Source organism: Gymnoscopelus microlampas (assembly GCF_963454915.1).
Source record: "Gymnoscopelus microlampas genome assembly, chromosome: 15".
Classification (NCBI taxonomy): domain Eukaryota; kingdom Metazoa; phylum Chordata; class Actinopteri; order Myctophiformes; family Myctophidae; genus Gymnoscopelus; species Gymnoscopelus microlampas.
This window is the reverse complement of record NC_139952.1, coordinates 39516689-39530807: the sequence shown is the minus strand read 5'-3', so window position 1 is coordinate 39530807 and position 14119 is coordinate 39516689. Positions and strand designations below refer to the sequence as shown.

Here is a 14119-nt window from a genome sequence, read left to right as displayed (position 1 = left end):
AACTACGCGAACGTATCGGTTGGAAGGTTTGCACTCTGATAGATTATAACTCAATGAGCAAATGGCCACCGGTTCTGGAAAGTTTATTGGAGGTTGTGGGTTTAGTTGAAAAGAGAAATTCTTACAGAACATAGAATAGAAAATGGAGAATAAGAGAGAGAGCAGTTTGTCTTTTTAGTCCTGGGTCACATCAATATGATCACAAACTATCCAGAGGAATAAATAATAAAGATATTTGGTGTAGAGGAAAAAAGGAGGATCTTCTATGGGATCTGAATCAGGAATTTCTAAATTCCTGATGAAGGTCCCATAGGATTGAAATGTTGACAAGCAATTATAAAAGTGGAGTTGCTAACCAGTGTGCAGACTGTTGATCATTTTTTTTGTCCAGCACCTTGGTCAGAGAGATTGGATGTTCGACCTTGTATTGAACTGTACTTTCATGTGCTTTTTTCTGCAAACTTCTAATAAAGTATTCATGTGCATGCACTGTCTTTGGTTTTCTAGTATAGACCCTGGGGAACTCTGATCAACGAAGTATAGGTAATAGGGTTTAAGTGCTTAATAGACACTTGGCTGCAAGTGTTATACAAATGTCTGCTGCTCTGTGTTGGCCCTAAACAGTCTACATGGAGTGCCCTTGGCGTATGATGACATCAGCATAGTGGGCCAAAATGGAGACATCTATGATGACAGCGGCTACATCCACCTGGACATACAGGCCAAATTTGTTATCTTCCAGCCCACAGAGGGACAGAGACTACTGGTGAGATGATGTCTTGTGTCTGTGTCTTGTATCTGTGTTTGTGTTGTCAGACAGTCTGCTAGGGAGGCCATGTTTGTGTGTGATAAGGTTGTGCAATATGGCAAAATATTCCTTTTGGCCCAAAAATCGCTGATTGCCGATATATTCGCGCTAGAAAAACAATTATTGTGAGAACAGCTCCCCAGTCCTTAGCTCGGAGTTATCGAGTCGCAAATAGCAGATCTACAAGTTCACAATGTGTGTCGCATCCGTGACATGTTGTGAGCTTGTAGATCTGCTATTTTCGGCGCACAACCCCGTCGTATGACGAAGTATATATTCAGCTGTAACGCTGTCAATGAACAGAGATGAGACGACACAACTCCTTCTGCTGCCATGCACCTCTCTCACTGACCAAAACTTGTTTAGACAACCAAGAATTGTAAAACATATCACTTCCATAGGATATTCTTTTCAGGACTAAGATCTCAGGCTAGGAGATGAAGTGAAGTTGAAGCAGACTAGCCTACAGCAGTTTGCACCATTGGCAGCAACAATGTGTCAAAACACACCCATCCAACTTTTTTTTTTACATTTTTTTTAAAATATTCGTACAAAATAATAAATCGTGCCGCTGCGGGATAATCACCCGCCCGGGCAGCCCTCCCTTGTAACTAAAGGGACTCGCAATGTGCGTCGGGCAGCGAGCCGCGAACAAACGCACATTTCAAATCACGTACAGTAGATTGACTGGTGATACTGTATGAACATAACTTATGGAGTCCAAGAGGGAAGCACATACATCTCAACAAAAAATCCACAGGTGCTGAACAAAAATACGTACAATGGAGAAGAAGGGAAGTCCGCACACTCCGATGTAAACATAACTGACACAACTTTTAATATCCAGACTTGCAAAAGTTAAGAATCAAGTGCTGGATCTTGTGAGACCGGGGGGACATGCGTCCCTGCGTCATTAAGCTTGCAAATACACAGCAAGGATTTGTAGAGACGAAAGCTAGTTTCATTTTTGCTTTTAAGGCTCGTCTTTGAACATATACATATATACAGCTAACATCAAATGTACAGTACCTGACAGATAGACAACTAGGAAAGCAAAAGCTATTCCCTCTCTCCTCTGCTCTCCCCAGCTCCATTCAGTACCGGGGAGGCGAGTGTTTTGTAGCCTAGACTCGTCGGAAATCAGTGCAACAAAAACGTGCCTTATTATTAGAATGGCCCAAATTGATTAACATTTCGTGCATGCTTTGTATTGCGGTTTAATTTGGCTATATTTGAAGAGTTTGAATTCTTAAGGAGGCAGACCATTAGGCTACATTTATTTAGCTAAATAAAATGACATATAGCCCCAAAAATCTGCCAATAAAAACAACAGATGATTGGACTCATCCAGCCATTATATTCGCCATATCGTCCAACCTTAGTGTGTGTTACAGCTGCAACTATAGCTTATTTTCATAGTGATTATCCTATCGAATCTACCAAATCCTTTTTGATTCATTGAATAATCCAAAAGCACCCCTACAACCAGTTATTTAAAATGAGTTTCGTTTCCATATGTGTTGTCCAGGGTGTAGTGAATAAACTGGGAGCAACATATGTGGGCTGCCTGGTGCACGGCTCCTTCAACGCCAGTATCCCCAAACCCAGCCTGGTGTCAGTGGATGTGTGGAGGGACGCGGGGCCCATGATAGGATCCGACCTGGAGTTTGAGGTGTCCCAGCTGGACGCAGACACAGCCGGCGTACTGCTGATCAGAGGACGCCTGGACAGGACAAGGTGTGTGTGTGTGTGTGAGGGGTGCTGCTCCGATCAGGTTTTTTCGTGTTGCATGCACTGCATTGTGAACTTAGATCTCCTGTTTTTGCATCCTTTCATTGTACAACAAAGTACAACGCTATTTTCTGCTACCGGTATTTTCACTTTCTTTTTTAGCTTGCACTCATGCAATCACCACACTACATGATTTCATACACACTTCATGCAAAACGCTGCGTTTGAGCTTGCAGATCTGCTACTTTTGATGCGTTTGTGTGACACTGTAGTATGATTAAGTAGGGCATTAATTTACAAAAAAAACATGGAATATGGAGATAAGAGGTTTCTGCCTGACAACAACTATGTCTATTTCACAATCAATCAATCACTCAGGGTCCAGGAGATGTTGGCGTTGGGCGAGAGCTCAGAGGTCCAGGATCCCGCCGACGAGACGCTGCCGCCGGTCGTGGAACCGGAACCCCCTGGCCAGGACTGCACTGACCAGACCCCCAAGAAGAAGAAGAAGAAGAAGAAAAGTAAGGACACACATTTTTATTACATAAAAGAGATGATGGGATTTATTTTGCATAATCGTCAGAATCGTTTCCATTCATCTGTATTAATCGTTGGAAACATAGCGAAAGAATACCTGCTATTTCCTATTTTCTAACCCCCAAATATGTATACGTATATCAAATTATGAAATACATGGCCTGTTTTGGTCTTAGTACATAATGTTTTGTATTGTTATTATCGGTTATTGTCATATTTGCTCTGTGCAATCTTTGTTCAAAAAGCCTAAAAGGCAGACAGAAATGTAGTTCTTAAATTCATATATTCCTATGTTTAATAGCCAAATCGTTCATAATCGCAATTATTTGTATGACAATTAATCGTCAACTAAAATATCCTGATGGTGACAACCCTACAGAAGAGTCAACGGAGGAGGACGTCACGGCTCCCACCCCCGACCAGCAGACTGACGCCGACGTGACGCAGGAGCTGAACGGAGCTGCGGACGGAGAGAAGAAGAAGAAAAAGAAGAAAAAGGAGAAACATCTGGAGGTGGAGACAGAGAAGGAGCATGTGGCGCTCTCCACCATGGAGGTCCACAACAGCGACTCCAGCGGCTACCTCAGCGACAAGCCCAGAAAGAAGAGGAAAACGCAGGAAGACGGCGCGGTCAACGGGGACCCCGAAACGCCAAAGTCCAAGAAGAAGCGGAAAAGTGACATTCAGCAGGCCGCCTGAATAGACTGAACACACCAAATGAAAGGAAAAGTGATATGAAAAAGTGGATTGTACAGTATATATACAGATAATTGAGTTGTTTGAAACTGGTATTTAAAACACTTCTGGGGTAATTTTAACATCTACTATTTTTCATTTTTTTCATAGATTTATTTTTTGGTAATTTTCCAAAAAGTATATTTAAAAAAGAAAAAGAAAAAGGTAATTGCCCCCTCAGGCATTAGGACAATGTCAGTCACCAGAACCAGGGACGTGCGTTTTCAGCGAGCCGTGGTTAAAATGGAGTTTAGATAGGAAGAGGGCATGTCTGATAAAATGATTTCAAATATTGAATCAAGCAACTTAAAAATCACATCCAGTGTGAAGTGAGCGGTGATATTTATGAGTTATTAATTTCATCATGCATCTCGCTAGCCAATCACAGCGCGTCTGCGAAGTTTGAAGTTAATTTCATCATGTGTCTCGCTAGCCAATCACAGCACGTCCTGCAGAGCTTAGCCTATGGGCGTGTTTTCCACAGCGTGGCGTCACAGCGAAAGACACATTTTCACGACGGAAAGAAAAACTTTCGCCACGGATGGGTCCTAAACCCTCTTATAGGAGCGGTTGCACCGCTCAAAAACTGTCTAGGGTAGACATTAAAGCCAGAGTAGACATTAAAATGACCCCAGAAGTGTGAAATAGAAAGTGCTGATGGGACAATATTTAAAAGCCTTAATAAATATACAACAGAAATTTACCAGTCACACTTCTGTCACATTGTATATTGATATTGTGAATATGAGACTAGATAATGTCTGAGAGAGTTTGGATATGTGGAATGCACAGCATCACTGCGGCTAACAGAGGTCCACCACGTCCTGCCACCAGGGCTGCAGACTCTTCACGATAAGGCTGGGTGACACGACTTCAAATCAATATCACGATTATTTCCAACTTTTCCTCGGTTATGGATAATGAAAGATCATCTTTTTTTTTTTAAAGTGAAAATAGCAGCTCTACAAGCTAACTATGCGTCTCATCAGGAGCTTGTGTACGCTGTCTAACCCATTTAGACCTGAGGCCGATTCTAAAAACGCCTTCTAAATTCTAAAATTACAAAAAGATTATGTTGCTATATACTGTACATAGCAACAACAACCCCAACCAAAAGGGGTTCCTGTCTTGAAATGTACAGTTACAAATAGGGGTTCCTGCCCTAAATGGGTTCAGACTAATTGATTTAGTCGATTATCATAGAATTTCTTTGTCGATTTGTTGACATACAAGAAAAAACAAATGTATTAAAAAAACCTATATTAACCTACATGAGCAAGATTAAATAACTGTTACGATATATTTCCAGTACAGTATATATGCCCAAGTTCACCCTACTCAACAATTCCCTGGCTGCTAAATTAGTGGAAGTCATGATTGGGCTCACACATGCAGGAGCTGAGCCCCTCAGGCAGGAAATAGCACAAATAACCTACAATCTCTACACATTGTGTAGATGGGCTATTTTTCTTAGTCTTTTAAAATGTTGACAACAAAAAAAGCAATCATATTATAGTCACAATATTGATGTTGAGGTATTTGTGATAGGCCTGTTTGATTTCTCCCAGCGTGTGGGGGATTTTTCCTCAATTCCTTGTGTTCCTTCTACCCGGTTCATGAAAGGCATTAAAACGAGGGTCAAACACACCATAGAAGAGACTATGCAGAATCCCATCCAAGTGCCTTCTGACGAGCACAAACTGGAAAGAGTTCTGTTAAAGCATTACAAGTGAAGCCTGTGTATGTACTTCATTTCTATGACCAGAAGAAGGCGCAAAAAGCTCTTTCCAAAGCAGACATGGATCTGATTTTTCCATGGTCCTGTTTAGTGAATATGTCAGGGTTGGAATGTTGTATTGAAATGAAAATGTTTGTTTAGCACATGGAACTGTTAATTGCCTGCTTTTGTTTCCCCATGTTATTTAATTTAAAAATGTGCTGATGTACAAGTTAACAATAAGGAGAAGAATTAGAAGACATTTGGTGTAGAGGGGGAAAAGGACTGGGTAGATAGATCCCTGGGGTACTCTGGGTGGACTGCTGGAGAATATACAGTAGAAGAGGAATGTATCATCAGACGGTATTTTGTCTGATGTTGACTGAGCCAACAAGAATGCACAGAAAATTGACAATTTCTCATTCTTATTAAAGAGTTATTATATATTTTCAAAGTTGAGTCTTTTTTCATTTGTATAATCAATTGTAATATGTTTCACTGATATTTGATTTGAACAGATTAATTGCATGGTCAAATCAATTGATACCGATATTGCATTTCAAGTTTTCATTATGGGTTTTTACCTTGCACCTATTATATATACAGTTATAACTGATTCTGGGTGCAGTCGCAGACATCTAAATAGCTGCATTCTTATTACCTTATTTATTAGGCCTACTGATGCATGTTAGTTGAAACAACTTAAATGTAGTAAAGATTTAACATTTATTTTTCCAACTAGTTGACCCTTGTGAAAGCTTCCCTTGATGACATTGATTGAATCTGCTGAATCCCATAGAGATTTCTGCATAAAAAAAGGGTATTTATTAAATATAGTTCATCATATAATGAAATATTCAAACATTTTAAACTGATTTTGGATGCTATATTAACACATTTTGTTGGGGACCCCCTGGGCTGGAACCCCCTCAGGGACCCCTTGGGCTCCCTGGACTCCATTTTGAGAAGCACTGAACAACCTGAAGCAATTGGCCAGCCACACACAATCACACAAATCTCCATCCTATCAGTCACACCCCTGTGTGTGTGTTTAGTGATGTGGTCAGCACTCTGCTCTTTCCCGGAGTCCCAAATGCCAACGGGTCGTAAAACCTTAATTATTTAACCAGTGAGTGAACACAGTGCAATTGTGGTTACTTGAGTAGCAATATCAAAATATAAAAACAAAATACTAGTAAAAGGCCTGTATTCAAAATCTTACTTAGTACGACAGTATTGGCATTAAAATATAGTCTTATTTTAATCCAAACTCCAAAGTAAAAGCACTACTTATTTTTTCTTAACTCAAAAATAGCAGATCTAAGCTCACAACGTCACTAAAGCTCAATAAGATCAGATGACACCCACAAGTTAAAAGATCTGCCGACCAATGATTTCAATGCCGGAAATTACAGCCTTTCTCTCCCAGATAACTCGCTGAAATAGAAGTAAATTGTTCTTGCATCAATAACATACCAAATCTTACATGAAATTACCACTGATTATATCCTCAGTATAGGCAGGTTTCTGAACTGTCCACAGCCCACCTCTGAGATGCAGAGCGAGTAGACAGAAATGACAGAAAACCTCTGAGCATTATGAGGACTAATTATGAGATAAGGTTGAAAATAGGTGACGTGCTACTATACGCCTATACGCCTATACGCCTATATGGATTTTGGGAGGCATATAGAGTATCCTGCAAAAGTATTCAGACCTTTGGTGTCATAATTGGGGGCGTTATCTGAGTAGTAAAAAAAAAAAAAAATCACTACATTTGCAAGGCACTGTGTTTTTTTTGCCAACCCCCACTGTTGGCATGGGGATTGTTTTTAGTCAGAATTGTTTTCTTTTTTGAGTTTTTAAAATATATGTACAGTGCACTGTACATATATTTTACTTTTCTTCCCTATTAACTTTTCATCTTTTTTTTGCCAACCCCCACTGTTAGCATGGCGATTTTTTTTATTTATTTTTTATAATATCCTCGTAATTTAATGGACTAAAGGTGACATGACAACAAAACAATGAAGCATAAAAGTCCATGACTCATTTTAGTCAACCTCCTCAACGGTTGGGCCTTGGCCTTCTGAGCTTTCTTGTGCATCCTCTCTGCAGCTGCTGCCTGCTGGCATTCCTCCTCCGTACGACTTGCTGATGATGGGCTCACACACTTTCTCCAGCTCTTTGAGCTGATGCTCGTACTCCTCTTTATCAGCCAACTGGTTGTTCTCCATCCAGGCGATGGCCTGATCACACTGCTCAATCACCTTCTTCTGCTCCTCTTCACTGATCTTCTCCTTTATGTTGTCCTCCTGCACACTGCTCTTCATCCTGAAGGCGTAGGATTCCAGGGAGTTCCTTGCGGTGATCCTTTCCCTCTGAATGTCATCATCAGCTTTGAACTTGTCGGCATCTTGCACCATCCTCTCGATCTCTTCTTTGTTGAGCCGGCCCTTATCGTTGGTGATGGTGATCTTGTTCTCTTTGCCTGATTGTTTATCGGCTGCAGACACATTCAAGATGCCATTGGCATCGATGTCAAAGGTGACATCGATTTGAGGAACCCCTCTGGGAGCAGGTGGGATTCCTGCCAGATCAAACTTGCCCAACATATTGTTATCCTTGGTCATCACTCTCTCTCCTTCATACACCTGGATGAGGACCCCAGGCTGGTTGTCAGAGTAAGTGCTGAAGGTCTGGGTTTGTTTAGTGGGGATGGTGGTATTCCGCTTGATGAGAGCTGTCATAACTCCTCCAGCTGTCTCGATGCCCAGGGAAAGAGGTGCCACATCCAGCAGCAACAGGTCTTTAACATTTTCTGATTTATCGCCTGACAGAATAGCAGCCTGTACAGCAGCTCCGTAAGCCACCGCTTCATCTGGGTTGATGCTCTTGTTCAGTTCCCTGCCGTTGAAGAAATCCTGTAGGAGTTTCTGTATTTTAGGGATTCTGGTGGAGCCTCCAACCAGGACAATGTCATTAATGGTTCCTTTGTCCATTTTGGCATCTCTGAGGGATTTTTCCACAGGCTCTAATGTTCCCCTGAAGAGGTCAGCGCACAGCTCCTCAAAGCGAGCTCTGGTGATGGTAGTGTAGAAGTCAATGCCCTCAGAAAGAGAGTCAATCTCAATGCTTGCCTGAGAGCTTGATGACAGGGTTCTCTTAGCCCTCTCACAAGATGTGCGCAACCTCCTCAGAGCTCTCTTGTTTTGGCTGATGTCCTTCTTGTGTTTCCTCTTGAACTCCTCCACAAAGTGGTTGACCACACGGTTGTCAAAGTCCTCTCCACCCAGGTGAGTGTCTCCAGCTGTAGCCTTGACTTCGAAGATGCCATCCTCGATCGTCAGAATGGACACGTCGAAGGTGCCCCCGCCCAGGTCAAAGATTAGGACGTTGCGTTCTTGTGACTTGACTTTATCAAGTCCGTATGCGATGGCAGCTGCAGTTGGCTCATTGATTATTCTCAGTACATTCAGCCCTGCAATGGTGCCAGCATCCTTTGTAGCCTGCCTCTGTGAGTCATTGAAGTAAGCTGGGACTGTGACGACAGCATTGTTCACCTTCTGGCCCAAGTAGGCCTCAGCAATCTCTTTCATCTTTACCAGGACCATGGAAGAGATTTCCTCTGGGTTGAAGGTTTTGTTCTCCCCCTTAAATTCCACCTGAACCTTGGGCTTTCCTCCATCACTCACCACCGTAAAGGGCCAGTGCTTCATGTCTGACTGCACCACTGCATCGTCAAACTTTCGCCCAATCAGTCGTTTGGCATCGAACACGGTGTTGGTAGGGTTCATTGCCACCTGGTTCTTGGCTGCGTCCCCGATGAGTCTTTCAGTGTCGGTGAAAGCCACATAGCTGGGGGTGGTCCTGTTGCCCTGGTCATTGGCAATGATTTCTACTTTGCCGTGCTGAAAAACCCCCACACAGGAGTAGGTGGTTCCCAGGTCAATGCCAATAGCGACACCTTTTACTGCAGACATCTTGAATAATAAGTATACCTAGATTCCTTATCTCTAATTGAAACAACTTCCAACGATCTCAGACTGTGCAGACTGAAGCTGAAAGCAACACAAGCTTTTATATTGGCGGTGTGACATCAGTTAAGTTCTGACATCACATTGTGACAGGCATTGTCAATGTTTCCAAATATAGAAATAATAGTGCAGTGCCCATAATCAGTGAACTTTGAGGCCAGTCTATGGTGTCAGTCATCTATGATGTCAGTATGATGACGTCAATTCTCCATTCTCCAAACAAAATTCATATTTTTAGAGGACCACAATGAAAATAAGCCTATGGGCTTTATTGTGTTTTCTTTTATCCTCAGTGATATTTTGTCTAATGTATGTTGTGGAAGTGTGTGGGGATCTTATTTTAAACAAGCTTAGTGCTTTATGAGCCTTCCAGTTTAGTAGACCTTGTATTGTGAATTTGTACTTCCATGTAATGTTGTTCTCATGTCTTACTAAATAAAGTGCATCAATCAATCAATCAATCAATCTGATGTGCTCTTCTTTTTATTCATTAATTCATTAATTCATTGGGCATATTTGGGTGCGGAAATATGGACAGATACCACGCACCGCCCTGCTCGGGAACAATGCAAGTTGTGAATGCAAGCCCCACCCAGTTATGCAATACCTGTTGTACCTGTCTGTCTGTCTGTCTGTCTTTCTGTCTGTCTGTCTGTGTCCCTTTTATGCCCATGTATGGAGATCCCTGATGTCATTAGTATATGCCCTTATATGGACATGCCGGTCGGATCTGTGGTTCTGGACAACCGGGTCTCCATATATGCCTATATATGGGCATATCGGTCGGATCGGCAATGCAAGTTGTGAATGCATGTCCGACCCGGTTACAATACCCGTTGTCAAAGTACCTGTTGTACCCATCTGTCTGCCTGAGTCCCTTTATGGCCCTATACATGGAGATCTCTGTATCTGTCTGGCTTTGTCCCTTTTATGCCCATATATGGAGATCCCTGATGTCATTAGTATATGCCCATATATGGACATATATGGCGGTTGGATTCTCGGGTCGTTCTGGACAGCTGGATTTCCATTTATGCCGCCCATACTGGGAATATCGGTCAGATCGGCGATTCTGGACAACCGCTTATCCGAACGAGGACTCAGCGAGGACTCGAGGCCTGTATTAAAAATCTTACTTGAGTAAAAGTACAAAAGTATTGGCATTAAAATATAGTCTACTTGCTGTACCAAAGTGAAATACTATTTTTTTCATACTTTTTCTAAAATAGCAGATCTAAGCTCACAGCGTCACTAAAGCTCAGTATAAGATGAGATGACACCCACAAGATAAAAGATCTGCCGACCAATGATTTCAATGGTGGACATTCCAAGCTAGTGGAAACTACAGCCTTTCTCTTCATGTTAAGTTAGTATGCTGAAATAGAGGTCATTGTTTTTGCATCAATAAAATACAAAATCTGAGCATTAGTGAGAACTAATTATGAGATAAGGTTGAAAATAGGTGACGTTCTACTATACGTACATGTAGTTTTACCAGAGCCCTGTGTCACGGCCCCTTGGCCTGGCTTGCAGGGCCTGTGTGGTTGTATGGTGTACTCCCCTATGTGTGTATCTCTCCCACAGATCCTATGGGCGTCGGCCAACTTGGGTGCACCCCAATTAGGTGCATTGGGAGCACTTGATCAATGCTCCCTGGAGCCCTATAAAAGAGTGGGTGCCAGCCATTCTGAAGTGTCCCTCTCCAGATGACAGTACCCTTTTGTTTGTTTCCATTATGACTGAGTTCACACACTTTACAACACCCAACACTGCACTGAACACACATCCATACATTGCTGATGACACTACTGATTACTGAATTATTACACACCTCATTCCTTTTGTAAGCATTATTTAATAAATTGTTATTTTTAAGCACTACCACTGTGTCCTCCTTCAATTTGTCATGGCCCCACGGGCTGGGTTGTGACACCTGTTAGTCAGCATTACCAGCTTCCACCTCTCACGACAAGGACGAAGGATTGGTTATTGAGAGGCATATACCTTGCAAAAGTATTCAGTCAGAATTTGTTTATTTTTTGAGTTTTCATTTTTTTTCACAGTGCTTTTGCAAGGCACTGCACATATATTTTACATTTTTGCCCTATGAACTTTTGACAGTGATTAGGCCATAACATGTTACAGCACTATAAAAAAACAAGACATGACAAAGTCATAATATAGCCGCAAAATGTCATATTGAGGTATGCCATTTTTTGGTTATTCTACATTGCAGTATTGATACTTTAACTTGAGTAGTTGGGGGGGGGGGGGGGGGGGGCACACACACAATACAGCTGCTAATAATATGAATGTCAAATCATATTCAAAAGGACATATATTTTTTCAAAAAAGTTTTTTTTTAAAATGTTTTTTCAAAACTTTTTTTTTTTTCATTTTTTTTTTTTAATTTCAATTTCTCAACGGCAGATTGGGGCAAAAAAAGCCTGCCGCTAGCGGCTATATTATGACTTTAGTCATTTCTTGTTTATTTACTGAACTAATCTTTTTTTTTTGCCAACCCCCACTGTTTTTTTGGTTTTTTGTTTTTTCACTTAAGGCTTGCAGGTAACCCATTCAACATAACTGCTGCTGACCACAAACATGTTTCATTTCCAATACATCTTTTGAATCGGCCAGGTACAAAGTCTGAGGAGCTCCCTTTGGTGGTATAACTGTGCACATCGCTAACTTTACATTCCCTATTTCTGTTTGGTAGCATAGGCAGGACAGAATTACCCCCCACTATTTCATGATCGACAGTAACGTCTTTAGTGGTCTGTCTACCTGTTCTCGGCCGACCACTGGTCTAGCCGTTCCTATTGTGTTGTGCAATCGTTGTGTATTGGCTGCTCACCTCTCCGCAATGACCGTTCTTGTTTGTGGTATTTCAAGTCGGGGACAATGCAAGTTGGGAATACATGCCCCACCCAATAGCCTAGTGTCCCTTGTATGACCATATATGGAGAGATCTTTGAATCTGTCTGTCTGTGTTCCTTTTATGCCCAAATGCGGAGATCGCTGATGCCATATGCTCATATATGGGCGGTTCTGGACAACTGGATCTGCATATGCCTACATATGGGCGACACAACGGTTCTCAAGATATGTGAATAACAGACGTACAGACAGAGATGTGCATTTATTGTAAGATTATGATGATGCTAAATTATCCCCCCAAATCTAAACACTCTTTATTGCATATCCTGCCTCTAAGGTTATCTGGTGCTAGAAGTCCTTTAACAGAAAGTTGCTGTTGCACTTCTTTTGACAGCTGTACCAATATTGTACCAAACTTGTACCTGTATGAGTCAGTGACAAATAAAGCCTTGATTCTTGATTAACTCCGGACTCACTCTCTCTCACACACACACGTGCGTGAAAGCCATACCGGTGCCATACCATAAGAACCTGTGAACTGCTGGAAGGGGGTCTGAGGGCAGAGGCGGGAGGGGTCGAGGATTCAGGGTCCCTCTGGTGGCATGGTCTTCCTGATCTGGACTTGAATCACGTTCTTTCTCTCTTTCAGAAAGTAGTTGCTGCTGAAGGCATTTCTTTCTTTGCTCTCCCCACTCATGTTGTGGTCATGTCGTCCATGTCGCTGTCCATTTCTTCGTTGTCATCAAAGTCGGCCTCCTCTGTAGCTGCTGACGAGGTCATGTTAACAGCTCCCATGGACTTCGTCAGCCCGTCCATCTGCCGCCGCTGCTGCTTCCTGCTCTGAGCATCGGCCTGCTCTTTACGAAGTCGCACATACTCTGGCCGATATTCCGTCTCATACTCCTTGGCGGCCTCTGCCACCTGGACAAAGAGCTCATCCAACCCGCTGCCCGTCACCGCAGACACACCGACCACGCGCAGGTTGGCGTAGAACTCGTCGAGCACCAGGCTCATGGAGCGGGTCAGGTTGCTGACGTACGACGTCTCCTGGTTCAGAGCGTCCTGGAACACTTCGAAATCCTGCATCCACTCCACCGCAAAGCTGTGGTCGACGATGTCCGTCTTGTTCATGACGACGATAAAGGGAAGTTTGGTCTTGTAGAGAATGCTACAGGCGTACAGCATGTTGGACATGAACGTGACGGGGTTGACGCTGCGGGACGTGTCCATCACGTACGCCACCACACAGGGGAAAGAGGACGCCAGAGCCTCCGTGATGATGGTGCCAGACGCCGACCAGGTGAACACCTCGATCTGCCCCGGGGTGTCGATCAACACGTACTGGTGATCGTGCTGTTTCTTCTCGATGAAGGTCATCACCTGATCAAAGCGTGTCGCGAAAAGATTGAGGGAGGTCACGATGCCGCCGTTAGGGCCGAGCCCGTACTGCTTCATCACTTCTTTGTAGTTGACGGTGTCGCGGATATCGATGTTGGTGGGAAACGGTACTTTGTGTACGGCGGGGTCCAGGTTGATGACATACGGAGCGGACTTCTTGTCGTGAAGGTGAGCGGTGAGCCGCTGCACGAAGGTTGTTTTTCCCGACCCCGCCATGCCCAACACTATTAGACACACAGGTTTCTTCTGTTGGGCAGCATCTCCTGAGGACAGTTG

The 14119-nt window shown here is 42.9% G+C and overlaps 3 protein-coding genes across 5 annotated transcripts in view; 1 reads left to right on the top strand and 2 right to left on the bottom strand.

Annotated features, from left to right (window-relative positions):
- Nucleotides 1-14119, top strand: part of polr1f (RNA polymerase I subunit F) — a 43901-nt gene that overhangs the window by 627 nt on the left and 29155 nt on the right. The window contains exons 2-6 of one of the 3 annotated variants that reach the window (XR_014602441.1): nt 625-766; nt 2337-2545; nt 2918-3060; nt 3456-4211; nt 4267-4293. Coding sequence is in view for 1 of the 3 variants with exons in the window: in XM_084080705.1 (XP_083936831.1) it covers nt 625-766; nt 2337-2545; nt 2918-3060; nt 3456-3775 (814 nt within the window). In the remaining 2 variants the exon portion in view is untranslated. Of the gene's footprint in view, nt 1-624; nt 767-2336; nt 2546-2917; nt 3061-3455; nt 5711-14119 lie in introns of those variants that run through there. The other 2 variants (XR_014602440.1, XM_084080705.1) reach the window with 2 other exon arrangements.
- Nucleotides 7583-9511, bottom strand: LOC311061495 (heat shock 70 kDa protein-like; the record flags this gene model as incomplete). Its single annotated transcript, XM_084080151.1, has 1 exon — nt 7583-9511. One exon carries the CDS (start codon nt 9509-9511, stop codon nt 7583-7585), a length of 1929 nt encoding a protein of 642 aa, XP_083936277.1.
- On the bottom strand, nt 13139-14059 carry LOC311061868 (GPN-loop GTPase 1-like; the record flags this gene model as incomplete). The annotated part of the gene is made up of 1 exon (XM_084080569.1): nt 13139-14059. The coding sequence occupies one exon, from the start codon at nt 14057-14059 to the stop codon at nt 13139-13141; it is 921 nt and encodes a 306-aa protein (XP_083936695.1).